This window comes from Trachurus japonicus, unplaced genomic scaffold (assembly GCF_045865225.1).
Source record: "Trachurus japonicus isolate A0001 unplaced genomic scaffold, Traja_1.0 AP029826.1".
NCBI classification, from domain to species: domain Eukaryota; kingdom Metazoa; phylum Chordata; class Actinopteri; order Carangiformes; family Carangidae; genus Trachurus; species Trachurus japonicus.
The window spans coordinates 111,835-134,555 of NW_028219959.1; the positions used below are offsets into that span (position 1 = coordinate 111,835).

General features: G+C 40.6%; 1 protein-coding gene and 1 pseudogene across 2 annotated transcripts; one reads left to right on the forward strand and one right to left on the reverse strand.

The window, feature by feature from the left end:
- The first annotated feature begins 4,072 nt into the window (after positions 1-4,072).
- Positions 4,073-22,032, forward strand: LOC146960928 (uncharacterized; annotated as a pseudogene). Its single transcript, XR_015035337.1, has 4 exons — positions 4,073-4,707; positions 7,663-7,962; positions 20,485-20,549; positions 21,789-22,032. The product of XR_015035337.1 is annotated as an uncharacterized LOC146960928 (transcript).
- On the reverse strand, positions 10,851-15,559 carry LOC146960929 (immunoglobulin lambda-1 light chain-like). Its single transcript, XM_085771928.1, has 6 exons — positions 15,401-15,559; positions 14,979-15,308; positions 14,342-14,389; positions 11,908-12,207; positions 11,715-11,789; positions 10,851-11,157 (listed from the first exon to the last, which is right to left on the reverse strand). Exons 1-6 carry the CDS (start codon positions 15,441-15,443, stop codon positions 10,997-10,999), a joined length of 957 nt encoding a protein of 318 aa, XP_085628054.1. The 5' UTR covers positions 15,444-15,559; the 3' UTR covers positions 10,851-10,996.
- Positions 22,033-22,721: the final 689 nt, after the last annotated feature.

Here is a 22,721-nt window from a genome sequence, read left to right on the forward strand (position 1 = left end):
CACATTTAATGAGATGATGATGCAGAAATGCAGGAAGGTCCTAGAGATGTAATCACTATTTTATGTTATTAAACCCTCGTATATAGTTACATAACAGAATTATCTTATGCATGACACAATATAATTTAACCCTAATTACTGGCAGTAGAGTGTATGAGATCCTTTGTATTGGTATAATCCATGTTATCTGGCAAACTGGCTTTTTTAAAGGTTGTATGAGTCTCAGCTTTTTATAAACATATGGAAGGCTCCATTATCAAAACATTTGTGAAATAACAGGTATTTTTTTGTGTAATGCAATGCATTTTTGTGTTTCTAGCCACGTTCAGTTAATGTCAATATCAGGTGATAATATCAGACTCCAATTACAGTATTGATCTAGGTTTGTTGTATTATTGTAATGTTATTGAAACGTCTGTTATTCAGTCAGTAAGAGCCACATGCTCTGAAGTCCTAGTCAGATGTTATTTAATACTGAGTATTACAGTTGTCTTTGTTGTGATAACGTGTCACTTCATTCACATGCTCTTAAAAAACAGCTCGTTGATTTCTGCAGAAACTTGAGTTTTTATTTATCCAACTTCTCACATTGAAACTTAAGGGTGTTTTCACATTTAGTCCCTTTTATACTTTCTCTGATAATGTTGCCCCTAGCTCTGGCGCCGGTAACATTATTCTTGTCAGTAAGAGCCACGTGCTCTGAAGTCCTAGTCAGATGTTATTTAATACTGAGTATTACAGTTGTCTTTGTTGTGATAATGTGTCACTTCATTCACATGCTCTTAAAAAACAGGTCATTGATTTCTGTTTTTTTCAGTTTTTATGTATCCAACTTCTTACAGTGAAAATTATGGGTGTTTTCACATTTAGTCCCTTTTATACTTTCTCTGATAATGTTGCTCCTTTTAATCATAACGTTGAAGTTAATAATAATAGAGAAGTTGGGTCTATTGTACAGAATTAAATGTAATATTGTCATGATGGAATCACAATACACTGTAATATTTCATGCTGCTGTTGTTTCCATTCAGTCTGATTATCCAGGAGACCAGAATGTTTTTTCTATCAGGGCCTTCACTCTGATCTTCTTTCTCTCTCTGGTTCTGTGTGTTCATCAGTGATGAAGATGATCCACTGGGGAACGACAACAACAACCAGGAACATGGAGACCTGGACCAGAACGTCACCTGAGACCACCTGAGGTTTGAGCGTTTGAGAAGTCTTTGTGTGTGTCTGGGTGTGTGTGTGTCTGTGTGTGTGAGTATGGTTGAAAGAATGAACCTAAAAACAAAAACACAATTCAAGAACCCGACAAAATGACCGTGAACGTCTCACAAACATTTCACCTCCTGAATTTCTGCCATTTCACCATTGATTGATTGATTGATTGATTGATTGATTGATTGATGGTCACAGAGCTGAGCTTTGATGGAGCAGAGACCAGGTAAGTCCAGGTGCAGTCGAGCCAGCTGGCTTGAAGAAAGCCAGCTGGCTTGAAGAAAGCCAGCTGGCAAGACAAGATTTTTGTGTCTCGTTGTAAATGATGTAAATAATTAGTTTAGTTAATTAAACCACACAAAGACGTTCAGGTGGTTTGTAGTGAATGTGTTAAAACAACTAAACTCTTTACAACTTTTAAAGAAGTAGAATTTCACATCTAAGATTTTACTTGTGATGCAGCTTTTTTACTTTGAAGTGTTTGGACGTTTAAAGGTGTTTAGAAATGGCCGTTTGTCCTGTTTGTCGCGCCGAGTTTCCACGAGTTGCTGCACAAGTTTACCCGAGTGAGGAAAACAAATTTAATTGGCCGTTATCGAGCGGGCAGGATGTTCAGTGTTTGGGGCGAGACCGAACTCGATGTGTGTGTGCGTGTCTCAGATGTTTGATTGATGGATAACGGATCCAATATATCGTGAGCAACGTGACGTCTGATCCGTGCGCCTGCATTATCCAATGCGATCCCGGATTTACTTGAAATAGAATTTTGCACAAAGTTTGGCCTACATCGTCTGATAGATGAGTTATTACACTAATGTTAGGACCCAATGATGGCTCAAAATCAATTTTCTTTTCTGTACAGCTTTAAATACTGCATCTTCATAGGTACAAGTACTACATGGTATCACAGTAGAGCTGGTGTGGAGCCGTGTGTCACTGCAGCCATGAGAGGGCAGCAGAATAACAGTTTTATTCATTACAACAACAGGAGCAGAAGAGGAAGATGTTGATTTAATTCATTGCAGCTCATTTCATTGCAGGTGAACTGAAGCAGTGTGTTGTTTGAACCAGCAGAGGGCAGCAGTGTGAAGGTTTCACTCCTGACAGCAGGAGGAAACCGAGAGGAGCTCATCAGAGACTGAAAGATGAACTGATGTTGATTCAAAATTCATTCAACACTAAACAAACTTGACTTTAATTTGTTGTTTTTGGTTCTTTAAGATCACAGCTGAGGAGCTCTGTGGATTTGTACTGTTGTGTTTCCATCACAGCTGTTCAACAACAGGTGACAGTGTGTGTTACTAAACTCACCACTGACCTGAATGTGTTGTTGTGTTTCTGCATCATGGTGACCCAGATTATTTTTTATTTGCTTCCAGATTAAAATCAAGAGCAACTTTCCACTGATTCACTTCAGAGAAACAGAGAATTTCGGGAAAACAATCACCATTCATAAATAATGAGAATAAACCAAGATAAAGAGTTGAATTAGTAAATGAACCTCCTCTGCAGGCTGCCACCTCCCACTCAGAGGAAAAACCACACAGCAGCTTCAGCTGAAGACAGACATGAAAATAATGTTAGAAAAAAAGATAAAGATATTAGATGTTTGAAATAACTCCATTGAAATACGTAAAGTAGTGGAGGCCAGTCTGTTTAAGACCAGAGAGACTCCATGTCCTGTCATTTCCTCTGACTGTTTCATGCAAAGAGAGTTAATAAACAAACAAGAACAAACATCCATTCAGATAATATTCAATATAATCTTAAAATAATCATCAGGTTTCAATGGATGATAACACATTTTCATTTTAAATAAACACATTAACCTGTATTTCAAATCAACAAAGCAGAGCAAGTGACTTCACATTTTATAAATATGAAAAGTTTTAACCAATTTCAACAAAATAAGAAGAATCAAATCAAATTAAATTATTTGTACATCACTTTTCATACAGTAATCGTAACTCAAAGTGCTTTACACAGAGACATGAGAGACAGACCACAGCCCCACCCACCTGCCATCCCACAATGCTTTCATGACAGGGAGCTGTTAAAACCACAGTGAACTGAGGAAACGCTAACACTACTTTATAATGAGGAAATACAGGAGGTATTTTCAAAGAATAAAGTAAAAACAAATATAAAAGTTAAGAAATAAAAGCTAATCCCTGAATTAAACAAAGTAAAATGGCAGACATAACAGAAATGAGGCCGAGAGACAAATGTCTGTCAATCAGCAGCAGCAGGGGCTGATGGGAGTTGGAGGAGCCGTCAGAAACCACGTGGCCTCGTCTGAGCTCACAGCTCGTCCTTGTTTGGCCTCAGCAGCATCAGAGCTCCACTTCTCCTCAGCTTCTCCAGAGGAAACACCACTGATTCACAAAATGCTTTTCCTCCCAGCTGCTGCTCTGTGCTGTCTGTGTTCAGGTGAGTGTTTCCAGCCAATCAGGAGCCCACACACTCTACCTGTCACTACCACCGTCACACTGACCTTCATCTACCTGTCTGTGTCTCTGCAGCACTGGTTGCCATGGCAGCAGAGCTGGTCCAGGACCAGTTCTCATTGACCAGGAGAGTTGGTGAAAATGTCTTTTTCAACTGTGAAGGAACTGATCAGTGTGATCACAATGGATATGTGGGCTGGTACTACCAGAATACAGAGACAGAAACGTTAATATGGATTCTTAGTGTTCACAGACAAGGTGGTAGAACACTTTCAAGTTCTGATCATCCTCAGAAAGATTACTTCACAGTTGTTAATAAACAGAACGGCAGTGAGTTGAAGATAGAGAAAGTTAAACTCTCTCATTCAGCCTTCTACTACTGCTACTGTGCTAAGAATGATCCTCCACAGTGAGAAATGATCCCTGCAGCCTGAACAAAAACCTCCAGATGAACAGGTGTCAAACAGCGTCAGTGACAGGAAGAGAGCAGTAAACCACAGCCCAGGTTCACACACTTCACCTCCACATCACACACTTTTTCTAGACTTTTCTTTGATGTTGATCCATGTTGTTATCAGATATTTCAGAAGGTTTCCTGTTGTTCCACACACTGAGGACAGAGAAGAAACACAGAAGCTCAATGAGAAAACAAGAGCAACAGAAAGAGTCAAAGGAGCTAAATGAATAAAATCATATCAAACAGAAAAACTCTAAACAACAAACCAACTTTAAATCATGTGATAAAACTGGAGCAATGGTTCATCCTGAGGGGAACATGAACGTCTGGACCAACTTCAATGTGAATATTTGTTGATATGTTTCAGTGTGAAGCCAAAAGAAAAGAGAAGAAGAGACAGTGATGTTGATGTGAACGTTAGAGAAACACATGATGGAGCTGAAACATGATCCTGGTTCATAATGTGGACTCGCTCAGCTCAGCTGACACATTCAGCAGCAGACGGGTTTTTGTATTAGTCTTTCTCACTGTGGAGAGGCTGGTGGTACGACATCTTTGGCTCTGGAACTAAACTGTTTGTAACAGGTAAGAACAAACTTTTATTTCCCTTCAGTTGTTTTATTGAAGAAGTTAAAATGTGTTTGAAGTCAGTTTCTGCTGTTTCAGACTTTACATGTTAGTTTGTTCAGAGTTAACAGAGAATTGGTTCTGCAGCTTTCTAACGTAACAAAAAGTGGTTTAAATGGTTCAGCTCAGCTCCACATGAAGAAGAGACAAAGATATATCAGTGAATTATTTATAAAATATTCAGTGTTTGACCATCTCGGGACTCACATCACAGTCAATTTACATGTTAAAATTCATAATAATTTCTTCATATCTTTAGATTTTGACTCCTTACTTTAATATAGATAATATTTATGCTGATGCTGGTTGTTGAGGAATTTTCGCCCTCACATTAATATTTTAAATGAAAATACGTTTTTTTTAAAATGTATGCTAAGTTAAAAATCTGCTTCATTTTATAAGTGCATGAAAAATAGGAGCAACTCAGGCAGTTGATAAATAAAACCTTTGGGGTTTATTGTGAAGCTTTACCTGCATTACTGCCGTCAGCATTATGTCATTTCAAACCATTTTAACTTCCTTCTCCTTCAACTTCAACTTCATTCAAAAATATATCTTACAAGTATGAACGCCAATTTACTTTTACTAATTAAATGTTGACTGTCATTGTCTTTTTTCTGTCATTTTTCATTTACAGGTGAAATAAAAAATGCTTACCTGTAGATCTCATCATACTGTCACCTACTCAACAACATTTACCAAAAGCTACAAGAATAATTATGTTCTCTGTAAACCCTTTAATTTTAAGTTTATACATTTAATAATTAAGGAAGTGAATTTATTATGTTTAACAAAACATAAGTTCAGTGGCATATATCAGAAAAGCTAAATAGATTGTTGTCATGTAAGTGCAGTTTTGCGTGATGGTAACTGTGTTCATTGTATAAAATAAATAAATAATAATAATAAATCATAAAGATAAACATTTAAGGATATATGTATATATTATTGATAATAGTGAGGATGTTTAGATAATAATTTTCGCCAATATATTAATTTAAAACAGATATTTCTGATAAATTATGTTCGTTATGTATATAACATAAAATACATAACGAACATGTGTATAAATCATACACGTTTTCCCACTATTATGCACAGAGAAAAAATATATACATATACTGTATATCCTATCTTTTCATATAAAATAAATTGACCATCAACAAAGATAATTATTAGGGCCACGGGCCATCGCGCCGGGCACTGGACCCTACAGCTATGAAATAGCTGTACTGTTATTGTGTGGATTTTTTCCTACTTATTATTTTTCCTACTTCCAGGCGACTTTCAGTTAATTATATATCAAAACGTGCGGTTCGATCGGGATCGGTATGCTATTATATTTCTCAACAGTTTGCAACGTAAGTCGCGAAAAACTGCACAAAATTTTGCATTAAAGTCAATGGGACGAGTGAAAAAAAAAGAGCGAAAAATGACAATCATTGGAGTTCAACAAATATCTACTGCTCAGGCATACTTTCACCTAGAGACTTCATTTAAACTTTGAACAGTAGACACAAGTCTTGTGTATTGGTGTATTACTCCACATTTTGATAGGTCATATAGTTTTTGATCAATCACTGATCAATGACCATGATCATTTTTGGAGAAATTATGAGATTATAATGGTTGTGTATTGCACGGAATGTTAATGTCAGAGTGGGTGACATCATCGGTTAGAGTGAGAGAGAGCCCAGAAAAATTCCTGAATTTTTCACTTTCCACACTCGGCCCGGCCACAATTTACACTCTACACACAAGTTTTTTTCAAAATTTGTAAGACAAACTTGTTCTGTTTCTCACCATGTGCTCAAAATATCAGAGAGACTTACAGAATTTGAATTATCAGCCTCTAAGTGCGGCCACGTCTGCTCCTCATTGACTCCAATACAAAGATTTTCTGAGAGAAGCAGAACGGACCGATGTTTTAAAATTGCCAGCATTTCCAAAATATTTACTGTAGAAACACCAAATCGTACCAAATTTTTCAGGAAGTCCTTACAGCACCGTTGATCTGTGTTTTTTTCTGATAGGAGTTACCGTTTTGTCACAGTAAGTCTTTTGTGAGACCAGTGCAAAGGCAGAAAATCGCTCTTTTTCTCAACGTTTCTGTCTGTCTCAGCCTGGGGGGCCCCTATCGTCATTGGCAACCACCTCAAGTTGCCGTGGTAACCACCGATCCTCAGGCCAAAGCTTGTTAACTTCATAAACAATCCGCCTGGCGCTCGTTAAAATGTTTGTAAACACACACACACGATAAATCAGACTAATACAGGTTGCAGCTCATAACATGTGTCAAGTCAGTCACACACACACACACACACACACACACACACACACACACACAGACTCTAGAACCAGCTTCATGGGATTACAGTTACACACTCACACACACACACATAAAAACACACAGGTAACATACAAATGCGCGTGTAGGCGCGTTCCTCTCCCACACTCTCTAACACACACAGGTAAGTTCATGTGATTACACACACACACAGGTAACCTAATGTGGTTACAGCTCCTCCATATCAGTGCTTATAGAAAGATGATCATGTGTCTCTGATCAGCTCTGTCTTGACCATAAGATCGTGGGTTTGATTCCCATGTTGACAGAGATGGCAAAACCGGCCGTAGCTCCCGTGGCCCTCTCAAAATTTCCCAGAGGAAATTTTCTAGTTATATATACGACACTGAAATCTGTTTCTCAGATACATATTTATCTGTTATGTGACAAACAAGACATTAGATGATGACTGGGTTTGATGGTGACCTCTGTGCTGTATTGATGAGGAGCTGAGTGATCAGAGTCCATGTAGTGTCCAGGATCAGACTGAATGTAGTGCAGTGCTGGAAGCTGCTGTTGACTGTGTGAATGTGTCTGTGCTGCTTGTTGCTGCTGTCAAACTTCAGATGAGCAGGTAGTGAAGCCCGTGGTGAGCGTGTACCCAGCAGCACCCAGAGCCCACCTGGAGGGGAGGAGCTCCCTGCTGTGTCTGGCCTCAGCCATGTCTCCTCCTCTGGTCCAGTTCTCCTGGAAAAGACAGAAGGAGGATGGTCCTCTGCTTCCTGCTGAGGGAGAGCAGCTGCAGCTCACAGAGCCGGGACGCTCCGCCGCCATCTTGCTGGTGGATCGGGACGCCTTCTACACGTATAAATACCGCTGCTACGTCAAGCACGAGGGGGGCACGGTGGAGGCCCAGACAGCACAAGGTGATGGAGGCTTGGTGACTGTGTTGAGCAGTGATTCAGCTTCATGTGGAGACTCTGTCACAGAGAGCAGAGCAGCACAGCACTGACTGGTTTCTCTTTGACTCCTTTTCTGTTGCAGTGGTTCCCCTGGATCCTCTCCGGCCTCAGTGCAGGGTGAAGCTGCTCTGTCTGCTCTACACAGTGCTGATAGTGAAGAGTCTGCTCTACTGCTGTGGACTCTCTCTGCTGATGAGCCGCAGAAACAAGGGACCGTCCACCAGCTGCACACAAGCTGACTGACTGTTTCCTCATCCTCTTTTCTCTCCATCACATCTCATCACTTCATCTTATTTTTTGTCTTTGATCACGGCTCAGACGTTTAAATCCAACAAATCTTTTTACATGTTTAGATAAAGTCAACCACAAAGATAACAACATACATACAGATCCATGTTTTCACCTTTTGAATATGGTTTTCTGGTTTTAGCTGTACTTTATTTCTACTTTTAAGTGATCATTAAATTAACAGAACATCAAACCGAATCATCAGTTGTCTGGTAAATATTCTGTTTTTTATTAAACCTTTGCATGCTTTGAACATTTTCTTTAGAGTGTGGTTGTTTTGTCAAATGGATTCACTGTAACATCCTCAATATATTAATAAATCACCGTCATGTAGAAAACAAAGGATGGATAGTAATTTATTTTCTTGTTTCAAATAATAACAGACAGATGTGACTATGTTGTTCACACATATTGATACCAACATGTTATTTGCCGGCCGTAAACAGCTCTACCTTCATAAACCTCAAATACAAACAGAGGAAGATTCAAACAGGATCAAGAACCTGAACTGGGACAAAGTTAAATCAACAACAGCACAAACACAGCTTTCATACACAATCAAGGAGGGGTGGGTGTTGATTTAGCAACAGGATCAGTATAGTTTGTATTAATCATTTGGCCTACACATAAATCATCTTTTACAACCCTGTCAGTGTAAATATAAAACTCTACGCTGATGACACTGCTGTTTAAAGACAAAACCGCTGGCAAGTTGTTGTCATCAAGTTTCAAATAATTTGAGTCGTAAGATATGTCTCAAACAACCCTGAATAAATATAAATGCACATCAGTGGCATTATGCACAATTAGTTTAGATTTATACTGTTCTCAGTGGTTATTAGGACTCATAAAAAACTGTTGACAGCGAATCAACACTTCCTCTCCTGCAGCTCTCAGGCTGTGTGGTTTCAGCTCTGCAGCCTCCAAACTGTGAGCTGTGGCTTTTCACTCTGATAAACACCATGACAACTACAACCATCCACTCTGTTAAAGACTCAGGAAGCATCTGTGTAACGTTACACAAACATTCAGCAGCCTCTTAATAATGTCTCACTAATATCTAGACTTGCATGGATTTAAAAGTGTTCGGAAATATTGTCTCATTTTAAAAATCTGATACAAACGTAGAGTTTCTTCTGAATTATTTCTGACTAATTTAATATGAATTCGTAGTAAAGAGTTGTTTCACTTGTGGGTGCAAACAACAGTGTCATCAACATAGAGTTTTTATAATCACTTATTTTGTCAAAGATGGTCTGTGTTCATGTTACTGTCAATGTGAGACGTTAAAGTGTTTTCAGTCTTTACTGAGTTCACAAGACAAATGACAAACAGAGGCCTGAACATTTTTGTATGAGGTGTTGGTAGACATCATTATTATGATAATTCTTGTAATAAATAATGAAGATATGTCTCAAAAGTAGTAATATTCAATACCAAATCAGAAATATTTTAATAGAAAGAGCTCAAATTAAACAATCAGAATTTTTATTGTTATTTTTAATTTTTAACACAACTAAACACATACATGCAAATATATATATAATGTGACCAACAAACCACACACCACACAGAGACAGAAACAGAAACAGCACTGACACAAATAAATGTTTTTCTTGTTGAAGCTAAACTAGCGCCTCCATGTTGGTTCACTTCAGCTGTCATTATTTCAGTACATCATAGTTGATATAAAAAATAAAAGCTGCTGTCAGAAGAGTCTGTTCATCTCACTTGCCACTGAATTATGTTCAAGGTTCATTTGTTAACCATGCAGCTGTCGATGCTCCTGTTTATCAGATAAATATAATGTTAAGATGACTTAGATTTTGTATTTAGGTTGAAATTGTATTTGGATCGTTCAGACATTATCCAACTAAACATTATAACTTCAGCTCAGACTGTTCAAGCTGCAGTTTCATCATTTTTATAACAGCTGGAGTTTCACGGCTGCTCGATCTGCTGATGGTTCATGTGTGTAAACAACAGTATCGTCAGCGTAGAGTTTAACAGTTGCACCAACACAACTGTAAAACACAATTAATGTAAAACCTAAATGATCAGGGGACCCAGTATTGATCCTGGTGGTACACCCACAACCACATGTGTGTAATAAACAGCTACATGTTTATATTTGTCTACTTTTCCTGGTGTTGTTGTGTTTGTTTAGCTCTGGACATTGTTATGATGTTTGTTCTGTGACAATACATACACACGCAAAAGTAAGCTAAGCTTATTGTAGATGTCAGCATCAACATTTAAAGGTTTTTATTTTTCTGATTATAAGTTCTGAAGCCAAATGGAAATCAGTGATGAATGCAAACAAACCATGAATACTGTGATTTTTCACTTTATTCAAAGAGTAAAATTGAAAAAATTTAACAAAAACTTGTTAAATGAATAGAATGTATTAAAATGAGAAACAGGATGAGGAAGAAATGCCTTTATGAAGCAGCTAACGATACAACTGAATTCTACGCTATTACAAGAGTCACTCTGATAATTGAAATTTAAAAAACAGCATCCACGTAAATCATTTATTAAAAATAATAACATAATTGAATGAAAGTGTGAGTACATTTTAACATTTGTGGCTGACTTTATCTAAACATGTGGAAAGATTTATTAGATTTAAATGTCTGAGCTGTGATCAAAGAGATAAATGAGATGAAGTGATGAGATGTGAGGCAGAGAAAAGAGGATGAGGAAACAGTCAGTCAGCTTGTGTGCAGCTGGTGGACGGTCCCATGTTTCTGAGGCTCATCAGCAGAGCGAGTCCACAGCAGTAGAGCAGACTCTTCACTATCAGCACTGTGTAGAGCAGACAGAGCAGCTTCACCCTGCACTGAGGCCGGAGAGGATCCAGGGGAACCACTGCAACAGAAAAGGAGTCAAAGAGAAACCAGTCAGTGCTGTGCTGCTCTGCTCTCTGTGACAGAGTCTCCACATGAAGCTGAATCACTGCTCAACACAGTCACCAAGCCTCCATCACCTTCTTCTGTCAACTGGCCATGACTATTCAAATCACTCCACCCTCACTTGGAAATGTCAAAATGGGAAAAGACAAAGGTGGTTATTGATTCACAGAAGGACTCCACCACCACAAGTTCAATGTGACCTTTGACCTCACACTGAGTCCTTAGATTGACTCTTCAATAGAAGCCTGACTGAGTGCAGCTCTAAGATTCAGTCCCTACAGTTGTTGTATCTCCTCAGATTGAGTTCAGGGCCTCCAACACGTGTTATCAGTCGGAATGGGCCAGTGAAAGCTCTGGGACTGGACTTTGTTGTGCTGTTGGACACTGGGACAGAATCAGGGAGTGTGTGTTGAAGTGTGATGTGATGAGCAGAGAGTGAACAGACTGACACTGGGCCCTAACTGCAGCACAACATTGGAGCTGTCCATGCAGAGAGGCAGCAGGTGATCTTACAGTCAGCTTGGTGCGGAGCTGCCAGGTGTGCTGGCTGTCTCTCTGGAGGACAGGGGGCTGCTGGAGCTGGAACCTCTGAAACAGAAAAGGAGTCAAAGAGAAACCAGTCAGTGCTGTGCTGCTCTGCTCTCTGTGACAGAGTCTCCACATGAAGCTGAATCACTGCTCAACACAGTCACCAAGCCTCCATCACCTTGTGCTGCCTGGGCCTCCACCGTGCCCCCCTCGTGCTTGACGTAGCAGCGGTATTTATACGTGTAGAAGGCGTCCCGATCCACCAGCAAGATGGCGGCGGAGCGTCCCGGCTCTGTGAGCTGCAGCTGCTCTCCCTCAGCAGGAAGCAGAGGACCATCCTCCTTCTGTCTTTTCCAGGAGAACTGGACCAGAGGAGGAGACATGGCTGAGGCCAGACACAGCAGGGAGCTCCTCCCCTCCAGGTGGGCTCTGGATGCTGCTGGGTACACGCTCACCACGGGCTTCACTACCTGCTCAACTGAAGTTTGACAGCAGCAACAAGCAGCACAGACACATTCACACAGTCAACAGCAGCTTCCAGCACTGCACTACATTCAGTCTGATCCTGGACACTACATGGACTCTGATCACTCAGCTCCTCATCAATACAGCACAGAGGTCACCACCTGTACTGGACTTACCTCCACACACATTTACTGTGATGAAGATCATGTTTATAGACGATGTTTATCATCAGACAAAGATCAGCGTCAACAAAGTCACACAAACACTGTTTAAATTTTTAATATTAATTTCACTTTATAAATCATCAGCTCAGATCATGTCCTCATGATGTAATATATTTACTATATTTTAAACTTGTTAATAAAATACATATTTACAATATTAATATGAAGTGTAAAAGATATAGTCAAGATTCACATAAATAATTTAAAAGGTAAATATTTTAAAAATCTAATTCAGGGGGCGTCGCGTGGCGTAGTGGTTAGAGCGGGCGCCCCATGTATAGAGGCACAGTCCTCGCTGCGGTCGGCCCCGGTTCGAGTCCCGCGTCGGGCGCCATTTGCTGCATGTCATCCCCCCTCTCTCTGCCTCCCCATTTCCTGTCTGTCTCAACTGTACTATCTATGAAGGCATAAAAGCCCAAAAAATATACTTAAAAAAAATAAATAAATAAAAAAAATAAAAATAAAAATCTAATTCAGTGCTAATACAAAAAACACAACATGTAATATATATTCTGACAATATATAATGACAAATTAAGTTGTTGGATTTAGGTTTCATTTCTGTGTGCACAACCATATGTTTTATACATTAAAACTTAATTCTATTATTGTTGAATAAATTCATCCAATATTTATGATTTGTGATCTTATTATTAAAATATTGACACCATTTTTTCATCAATTCTACATTAAACTAGATTTTAGTGATATTAGTATTGATTCATATGATTAACTGTTACTACATAAACTTATAAATTCTTCAAATATTTATTATAGTCATATGATTAAAATATTGACACGTAAGTGATTTATCTAAATTACATGATACTAATTCGTGTTTCAGTGAAATAAATATTAATTCATATGATTAACTGTTGCTACATGACTTATGTAATAAGAATAGTAGGCTACTTCTATACATATTTACAATATTAATATGTAGTGTGAAAGATACAGTTATAAGATTCACATGTAAATAAATAATTTAAAATGTAAATAAACAATTTTTCATCAAATTTAGTGCTAATACAAAAATCACAAAACATATAATATTATATTCTGACAATATATAATGACAAATTAAGTTGCTGCTTCTTCTTTTTTTAAACCGGTTTAGATGTAATTTTTGTATGTTTGTGTATACACAACCATACATTTTATACATTAAAACTTAATTATATTCATTGTTAAATAAATTTGTTAAATATTTACTATTATCATATGATTAAAATATTGACACATTAACTTATTTGAGCTAAATTCTACGTTAAACTAATCTGTGTTTCACTGAAATAAATATTGATTCATATGATTAACTGTTAGTACATAATGTAATGAGAATAATATATTGAATAATTCTCGAAACAATTATTAATACATTTCACAATAAGTTCAATATATTTTAGACAATCAGACATGTTCACGTAATTTTAATATGACTAATTATATTTGCAATCATTTTTTAAAATCTCAATTATTATCAACAATTTATCTTTGTTTGATTTTTAAATGTAATATTTTACATACATTTTCATGACTCATTTGTTCTTCTTAAAATAAATGTTTCATATAAAATGTGAACTGTTTTGAGGAGAAGAGAGAAAAGAAAAGCCGTGTGATGGTTGATGAAGTAGCAGCTGATGAGAATCCAGACTGAACTCACAATATCTCACTTTTTAGATTCTTCAGAAACGTTTCAGCTGCAGCAGAAATAAAGAAATAAAGAATTCCTTCTGCTGTTCAGAGATTCAAACCTCGTTTCACTCATGGTTGAACTTTGTCATTGAAGAACGGCTGCATCAGGAACTTTGTACTAAACTCTTAACAAACTAACATGTAAAGTCTGAAACAGCAGAAACTGACTTCAGACACATTTTAACTTCCTAAATAAAACAACTTAAGGGAAATAAAAGTTTGTTCTTACCTGTTACAAACAGTTTAGTTCCAGAGCCAAAGATGAGGTACTTCAGGTCTGTTCCTCCACAGTGAGAAAGACTAATACAAAAACCCGTCTGCTGCTGAATGTGTCAGCTGAGCTGAACGAGTCCACATTATGAACCAGGATCATGTTTCAGCTCCATCATGTGTTTCTCTAACGTTCACATCAACATCACTGTCTCTTCTTCTCTTTTCTTTTGGCTTCACACTGAAACATATCAACAAATATTCACATTGAAGTTGGTCCAGACGTTCATGTTCCCCTCAGGATGAACCGTTGCTCCAGTTTCATCACATGATTTAAAGTTGGTTTGTTGTTTAGAGTTTTTATGTTTGATATGATTTTATTCATTTAGCTCCTTTGACTGTTTCTGTTGGTCTTGTTTTCTAATTGAGCTTCTGTGTTTCTTCTCTGTCCTCAGTGTGTGGAACAACAGGAAACCTGCTGAAATATCTGATAACAACATGGATCAACATCAAAGAAAAGTCAAGAAAAAGTGTGTGATGTGGAGGTGAAGTGTGTGAACCTGGGCTGTGGTTTACTGCTCTCTTCCTGTCACTGACGCTGTTTGACACCTGTTCATCTGGAGGTTTTTGTTCAGGCTGCAGGGATCATTTCTCACCGTGGGGAGCTTTCTTCCAACACCAGCAGTAGTAGGAGGCTGAATGAGAGCGTTTAACTTTCTCTATCTCTAACTCATAGTTCCCGTTCTGTTTATTTAAAACTGTGAAATCATCTTTCTGAGGATGACTGGAATATGGATATATTGCACCAGTTTGCCTGTGAATACCAAAAATCCATGTGAATACTTCTGTCTCTCTTCTCTGGAACCAGTCTACATATTCATGGTCACACTGATCAGTTCGTCCACAGCTGAAGGAGACAGTTTCACCAACTCTCCTGGTCAATGATAACTGGTCCTGGACCAGCTCTGCTGCCATGGCAACCAGTGCTGCAGAGACACAGACAGGTAGATGAAGGTCAGTGTGACGGTGGTAGTGACAGGTAGAGTGTGTGCGCTCCTGATTGGCTGGAAACACTCACCTGAACACAGACAGCACAGAGCAGCAGCTGGGAGGAAAAGCATTTTGTGAATCAGTGGTGTTTCCTCTGGAGAAGCTGAGGAGAAGTGGAGCTCTGATGCTGCTGAGGCCAAACAAGGACGAGCTGTGAGCTCAGACGAGGCCACGTGGTTTCTGACGGCTCCTCCAACTCCCATCAGCCCCTGCTGCTGCTGATTGACAGACATTTGTCTCTTGGCCTCATTTCTGTTATGATCTACGCCTCTGACTGCATTTTATTTTATTTCTGTCATTTTACTTCGTTTAATTTAGGGATTAACTTTTATCTCTTAACTTTTATATTTCTTTTTATTCTTTTGAAAAAAAAATACCCCCTGTGTTTCCTCATTATAAAGTAGTGTTAGCGTTTCCTCAGTTCACTGTGGTTTTAACAGCTCCCTGTCATGAAAGCATTGTGGGATGGCAGGTGGGTGGGGCTGTGGTCTGTCTCTCATGTCTCTTTGTAAAGCACTTTGACTTACAATTACTGTATGAAAAGTAGGCTACTATAATATCAATAAATATGATTTGATTTCATTCTGCTCATTTTGTTGACATTGGTTTCAACTTTTCATATTTCGAAAATGTGAAGTGACTTCTTCTCCTTTGGTGATTTGAAATACAGGTTAATGTTTTTATTTAAAATGAAAATATGTTGTCATCCATTGAAACCTGAAAATTATTTTAAGATTATATTGAATATTATCTGAATGGATGTTTGTTCTTGTTTGTGTATTAATGCTCTTTGCATGAAACAGAGGAAATGACAGGACATGGAGTCTCTCTGGTCTTAAACAAACTGGACTCCACTACTTTGTATATTTCAATGGAGTTATTTAAAACATCTAATATCTTTATCTTTTTTTCTAACATTATTTTCATGTCTGTCTTCAGCTGAAGCTGCTGTGTGGTTTTTCCTCTGAGTGGGAGGTGGCAGCCTGCAGAGGAGGTTCATTTACTAATTCAACTCTTTATCTTGGTTTATTCTCATTATTTCCACCTTTTTTTTCTTCACCTTTTTTAGGAATGGTGATTGTTTTCCCGAAATGCTCTGTTTCTCTGAAGTGAATCAGTGGAAACTTGCTCTTGATTTTAATCTGGAAGCAAATATCTGGGTCACCATGATGCAGAAACACAACAACACATTCAGGTCAGTGGTGAGTTTAGTAACACACACTGTCACCTGTTGTTGAACAGCTGTGATGGAAACACAACAGTACAAATCCACAGAGCTCCTCAGCTGTGATCTTAAAGAAGCAAATACAACAAATTAAAGTCAAGTTTGTTCAGTGTTGAATGAATTTTGAATCAACATCAGTTCATCTTTCAGTCTCTGATGAGCTCCTCTCTGTTTCCTCCTGCTGTCAGGAGTGAAACCTTCACACTGCTGCCCTCTGCTGGTTCATACAACACACTGCTTCAGTCTACACACTGAGTTATTGATTAGTTTATTAAAAGCTGAGACTCATACAACCTTTAAAAAAGCCAGTTTGCCAGATAATGTGTTTTATACCAATACAAAGGATTTCATTTACTCTACTGCCAGAGTTCAATTGTATTGTGCCATGCATGAGGTGATTCTGTTATTTAACTCATTTGTAAACAATTTAAAAAAAAAAATGTATGAAAGGCTCCATTATCAAATCATTTGTGAAATAACAGATTTTCTGTGTCATGCAATGTATTTTTGTGTTTTTCGGCACGTACCGTTAATGTCAATATCAGGTGATAATATCAGACTCCAATTACAGTATTGATCTAGTTTTGTTGTATTATTGTAATGTTGTTGAAATGTATGTTATTCTTGTCAGTAAGAGCCACATGCTCTGAAGTCCTAGTCAGATGTTATTTAATACTGAGTATTACAGTTGTCTTTGTTGTGATAATGTGTCACTTCATTCACATGCTCTTAAAAAACAGGTCATTGATTTCTGTTTTTTTCAGTTTTTATGTATCCAACTTCTTACAGTGAAAATTATGGGTGTTTTCACATTTAGTCCCTTTTATACTTTCTCTGATAATGTTGCTCCTTTTAATCATAACGTTGAAGTTAATAATAATAGAGAAGTTGGGTCTATTGTACAGAATTAAATGTAATATTGTCATGATGGAATCACAATACACTGTAATATTTCCATGCTGCTGTTGTTTACATTCAGTCTGATTATCCAGGAGACCAGAATGTTTTTTCTATCAGGGCCTTCACTCTGTTCTCTATCGTGTCAAGACTATCTCTCCACCCTACATATTCCATATGTACGGGGACTGACCCCACTGGGGCAGCTGTTGTGGATTACTCTTTAAGACACATCGCCTGTGGTGGCCACACTGATTGCCAACCTATGGCTATATAAACCCCACCTCTGTGTGGCCACGCCGATTCCTTGATTTCCACTGCAAGCAGTTGTGTGTGTTCTCTTGGGTAGCGTGTTGACAGATTGTGTGCAATATATCCACTTACCGTACTTACTTCGTGCTGGGAGAGCTGGTCTACGGGCCCCTCTCTGGATAGCTGCAACTGTCTTTTCCCAGGCTGGTGAAAGCGTGGCGGCTTGTGACAACGGTTTGACCGTTCCACTTGCTGCCATTGTCTCCCGTGAAATCCGACCTCGTCGGAGGTAACGTGGGGCGTGCTTCCCAGCTGATCACAATACAGCAGCCAGGTATGGCTTGTGTGCGTCGGCGGCAGCGCTGCCTGATACATACTGCCAATAATTGCTCGTAAATCCGACCTAGGTGGAGGACACAGGCTGTCCATCTGGGTCTTCTGCCCTTCCTGCCAAAACTGCAGAGCCGACATGTGCTGGTGAGAACCGACGGTACAGTAGCAGCAGCGTACAGCAACAGCGGGGAGCATACATCAGTCCGACTGCCCATAAGTCCGACGGCTCATTTCTCCGACTACCCATTCTACGGTGTTAAGGTTAGGTTTAGGGTAAGGTTAAGGGTTAGGGCTACTTAACTCGGAGAAATGGGAGTTCCGACTAATGGACGCAAAAATAAATAAATGTATGGTCGGAGAAATGGGTAGTCGGACGGACGTCATGCGCCCCAGCAACAGGCAAGGGGGCCTGGGTTCCCCTTGCCTTTGCAGACTGGCTCGTATAATTTTGGAATGGGCTCATCCCCGGTTCAAGTCCCTGAGGGCTACACATGTGCCGGTGTAACGGATGTGCACTCACTCACCCATAAAGGACGTGCTAACCAACTTGCCAAGCGGTTGTTAACCTCTTGGCGTAGAGGTTAGCATCGTCGCCTCCGGTGCGGGAGGTCGTTTTTTTTCCATGGGGAGGGACGATCCTCCCTTGGGCACAGACGCGATGGCACATCAGTGGCCACAGGCCCTCCTGTATGCCTTCCCCCCCTTTGTCCTCCTGCACCAACTCCTACAGCGAGTCCAGGTGGAGGACATAAACCTCATCCTGGTTGCCCCCAACTGGCCCCAGATGATTTGGTTTGCAGAGATTGCACCCATTCTCCAAGGGGAACCGTGGGAACTACCCATGCGACAGGATCTCCTGTCCCAGGCCCAGGGGACTCTGTTTCACCCGTTTCCTCAGGGTCTCAGGCTTTGGGTCTGGCCCCTGAGAGGGCCGAGTTTCTAGCCTTGGGTTTGCCCCAGTCTGTGGTTGGCACTTTGCAGGGGGCCCGGGCTCCATCAACCAGGGCTGCTTATTCCTACCGTTGGGGAGTTTTTCAATCATGGTGTTCCGCAAGACAGGTGGATCCCCTCTCTTGCGTGGCCCCTGATATCCTTTGGTTCCTCCAGGAAATGTTGGAAGGGGGGAAGTCTCCTTCAACTTTGAGGGGGATGGTGGCAGCCATAAAGGCTGCCCGTGTTGGGCCTCGTAAACTGACAAGGGGTTGTTTTGACCTTGTTACTCAGTTCCTTAGGGGTGCTCGTCGGGTCGCTCCCTCTTCCAGAAGGCCGAGTGTCCCCCCATGGGATTTGGAGATGGTTCTGTCAGCTTTGCGGCAGGGACCGTTTGAGCCTCTGGCAACGGTTGAGCTGAAATGGTTTTCCATCAAGACGGCATTCTTGTTGGCTATTGTGTCGGCAAAAAGGGTGGGCGAGCTCCATGCCCTTTCAGTGCATGAGAAATGCTGACGTTTTTTGCCTGGGGATGCGGGGGAGGTGCTGCGCCCAAATCCTGCATTCCACCCTAAGGTCTGGTCTGAGCCCCACAGCAAGCAGCTTCTTGAGCTGCGCCCTTTCCACCCTCTTCAGGATGATGGTGCTGGGTCAAGTGGGGGGTCACTATTGTGCCCTGTTAGGGCCTTGACGCTGTATATTCAGCAGACTCTTGCCAACAGGACTGCAGACCAGCTCTTTGTCTGTTACAGGGCTAACAGACAGCGGAGACCAGTCTCGAAGTCTAGGCTGTCTCACTGGGTGGTAGAGGCGATCCAACAGGTGTATAAAGAGGCAGGTCAGCCTGCCCCGCCAAGGGTGCGTGCACATTCCACACGGGGCCTGGCTACCTCCTGGGCCTTGTGGAGGGGTGCTACCCTGTCCGAGATCTGTACGGCGGCCTCTTGGTCGACCCCGTCCACCTTTATTAGGTTCTACTGCATGAATGTAGCAGCCAACACCCCGTTCACTGAGCAGGTCCTGGGCATGGTGCAGTAGGACGTGACAGGATATCCGGTGCCATGGCTCTTAGGAGCACGTTGGTTCTGTGTAATCTTTTCTTTTTTCTGGGCTAGCCTAGCAGGCTAGGTGACCTTCCCCTTGCAGCTGGCTTTCGCGTCTGGCAGGGCTCGCTGGGCCTCGGTGGCGTCTTGCGCTGAGGCCAGGGGTGTGTACCACATGGTGGCGCCTCCTTTTGTTTGGTCACTTGATATCACCTTTCTCCCCTAGTCGACTTCCTTGACTCACTCTAGTAGCTAATGTGGACGATGGTGAAGGCTACAGGTCACAAACTATTTTGTCTATTTTAGGCCCAGGCAGCACAAGGTGATGGAGGCTTGGTGACTGTGTTGAGCAGTGATTCAGCTTCATGTGGAGACTCTGTCACAGAGAGCAGAGCAGCACAGCACTGACATCTGACTCCTTTTCTGTTTCAGAGGTTCCAGCTCCAGCAGCCCCCTGTCCTCCAGAGAGACAGCTAGCACACCTGGCAGCTCCGCACCTAGCTGACTGTAAGATCACCTGCTGCCTCTCTGCATGGACAGCTACAATGTTGTGCTGCAGTTAGGGCCCAGTATCAGTCTGTTCACTCTCTGCTCATCACATCACACTTCAACACACACTCCCTGATTCTGTCCCAGTGTCCAACAGCACAACAAAGTCCAGTCCCAGAGCTTTCACTGGCCCATTCCAACTGATAACACGTGTTGGAGGCCCTGAACTCAATCTGAGGAGATACAACAACTGTAGAGACTGAATCTTAGAGCTGCACTCAGTCAGGTTTCTATTGAAGAGTCAATCTAAGGACTCAGTGTGAGGTCAAAGGTCACATTGAACCTTTGGTGGTGGAGTCCTTCTGTGAATCAATAACCACCTGTGTCTTTTCCCATTTGGACTTTCCATGTGATGGTGGAGTGATTTGAATAGTCATGGCCAGTTGACAGAAGAAGGTGATGGAGGCTTGGTGACTCAATTTTTTTTTTGGTAGGATAGGTCTGGGAAAGTCCCGCCTCTGATTGGCTGGATGAGCTCTCCTCCAATTGACGTCATCTCACAACAGTACTCTAGTAAACTAAAATACACACCAACTGAACAGGTAGGATCAGATGCCATGGTGTAGCGGTTTGTGTTTTCGCCTGCGGTGTGGTGAACCTGAGTTCGATCCCCGCTGGTTCTACATTCCGAAAAATTTAGTTTTTAAATTTATATTCCAAGTTTACATTTTGAGTTTGAGTGAGAAGTGTAAGTCTGCCACTGGTTAGGTTTAGGCAATGAAGAAAGGAGTTGGTTAAGTTTAGTAAAAAGACCAGGTAGAGGCTAGACAGGCCAGATACGTAGAGAGAGTCCAAGTTTACATTTTGAGTTTGAGTGAGAAGTGTAAGTCTGCCATTGGTTAGGTTTAGGCAATGAAGAAAGGAGTTGGTTAAGTTTAGTAAAAAGACCAGGTAGAGTGTAGACAGGCCAGATGAGAGTCCAGGTAGACCTAGGCACTTATCACACTTTGCTGACAGCCTGCGTTTCACAACCAAAACAAACAACCAATCAGGCGAAAGTCCTTCTATCAGATTCGAAAATGGAGCCCATCTAGCCAATCAGAGGCGGGAAAGGCGGGACTTTCCCGGACCTGTCCTACGAAAAAAAATATCGCGCTTGGTGACTGTGTTGAGCAGTGATTCAGCTTCATGTGGAGACTCTGTCACAGAGAGCAGAGCAGCACAGCACTGACTGGTTTCTCTTTGACTCCTTTTCTGTTGCAGTGGTTCCCCTGGATCCTCTCCGGCCTCAGTGCAGGGTGAAGCTGCTCTGTCTGCTCTACACAGTGCTGATAGTGAAGAGTCTGCTCTACTGCTGTGGACTCGCTCTGCTGATGAGCCTCAGAAACAAGGGACCGTCCACCTGCTGCACACAAGCTGACTGACTGTTTCCTCTTCCTCTTTTCTCTCCATCACATCTCATCACTTCATCTCATTTATCTCTTTGATCACGGCTCAGACATTTAAATCTGACAAACCTTTATACAGCTTTAGATAAATATTGAAATGTACTCACACTTTCATTTAATTCTGTTTTTTTCAATTATTAGGAGTAGGCCTATAGTTTTACGTTGATGCTGTCTTCTTTTTTCACTTCAGAGTGATTCTGGTAATAACATTGAATTTCAGTTGTATCGTTAGCTGCTTGGCAATTTCTCTGTTTTTTTCACATCCTGTTACTCATTTTAATACAGTCTATTCATTTGAAATGTCTTTGTTAAATTGTTTCAGTTTTCTCTTTGAATTAAAAAACAAAAATGCAGTGTTCATGGCTTTTTTTAATCATTGATTTCCATTTGGCTTCAGAACAAATCATTAGAAAATTAAAAACCTGTATTGAATGTTGATTCTGACATCTACAATCAGCTGGGTTTTGCGTGTATTTTCACAATACAAACATCATAACAATGTCCAGAGCTAAACAAACACTACAACAACAGGAAACGTAGACAAACATAAACATGTAGCTGTTTTAAAGCAGAAGTGAGTGATATATTTGTGTTAATATAAGTCTTAAATAGTTGTATCTTCCGACAGCAATCACTTACATAGAGTGTTTGGACCGAAACACGGGTCTGTCAGTCCCTCTGCTCTGCTCTGAGCCGAGGAGAAAACATTTATCGTATCCTACAGTTTTTATC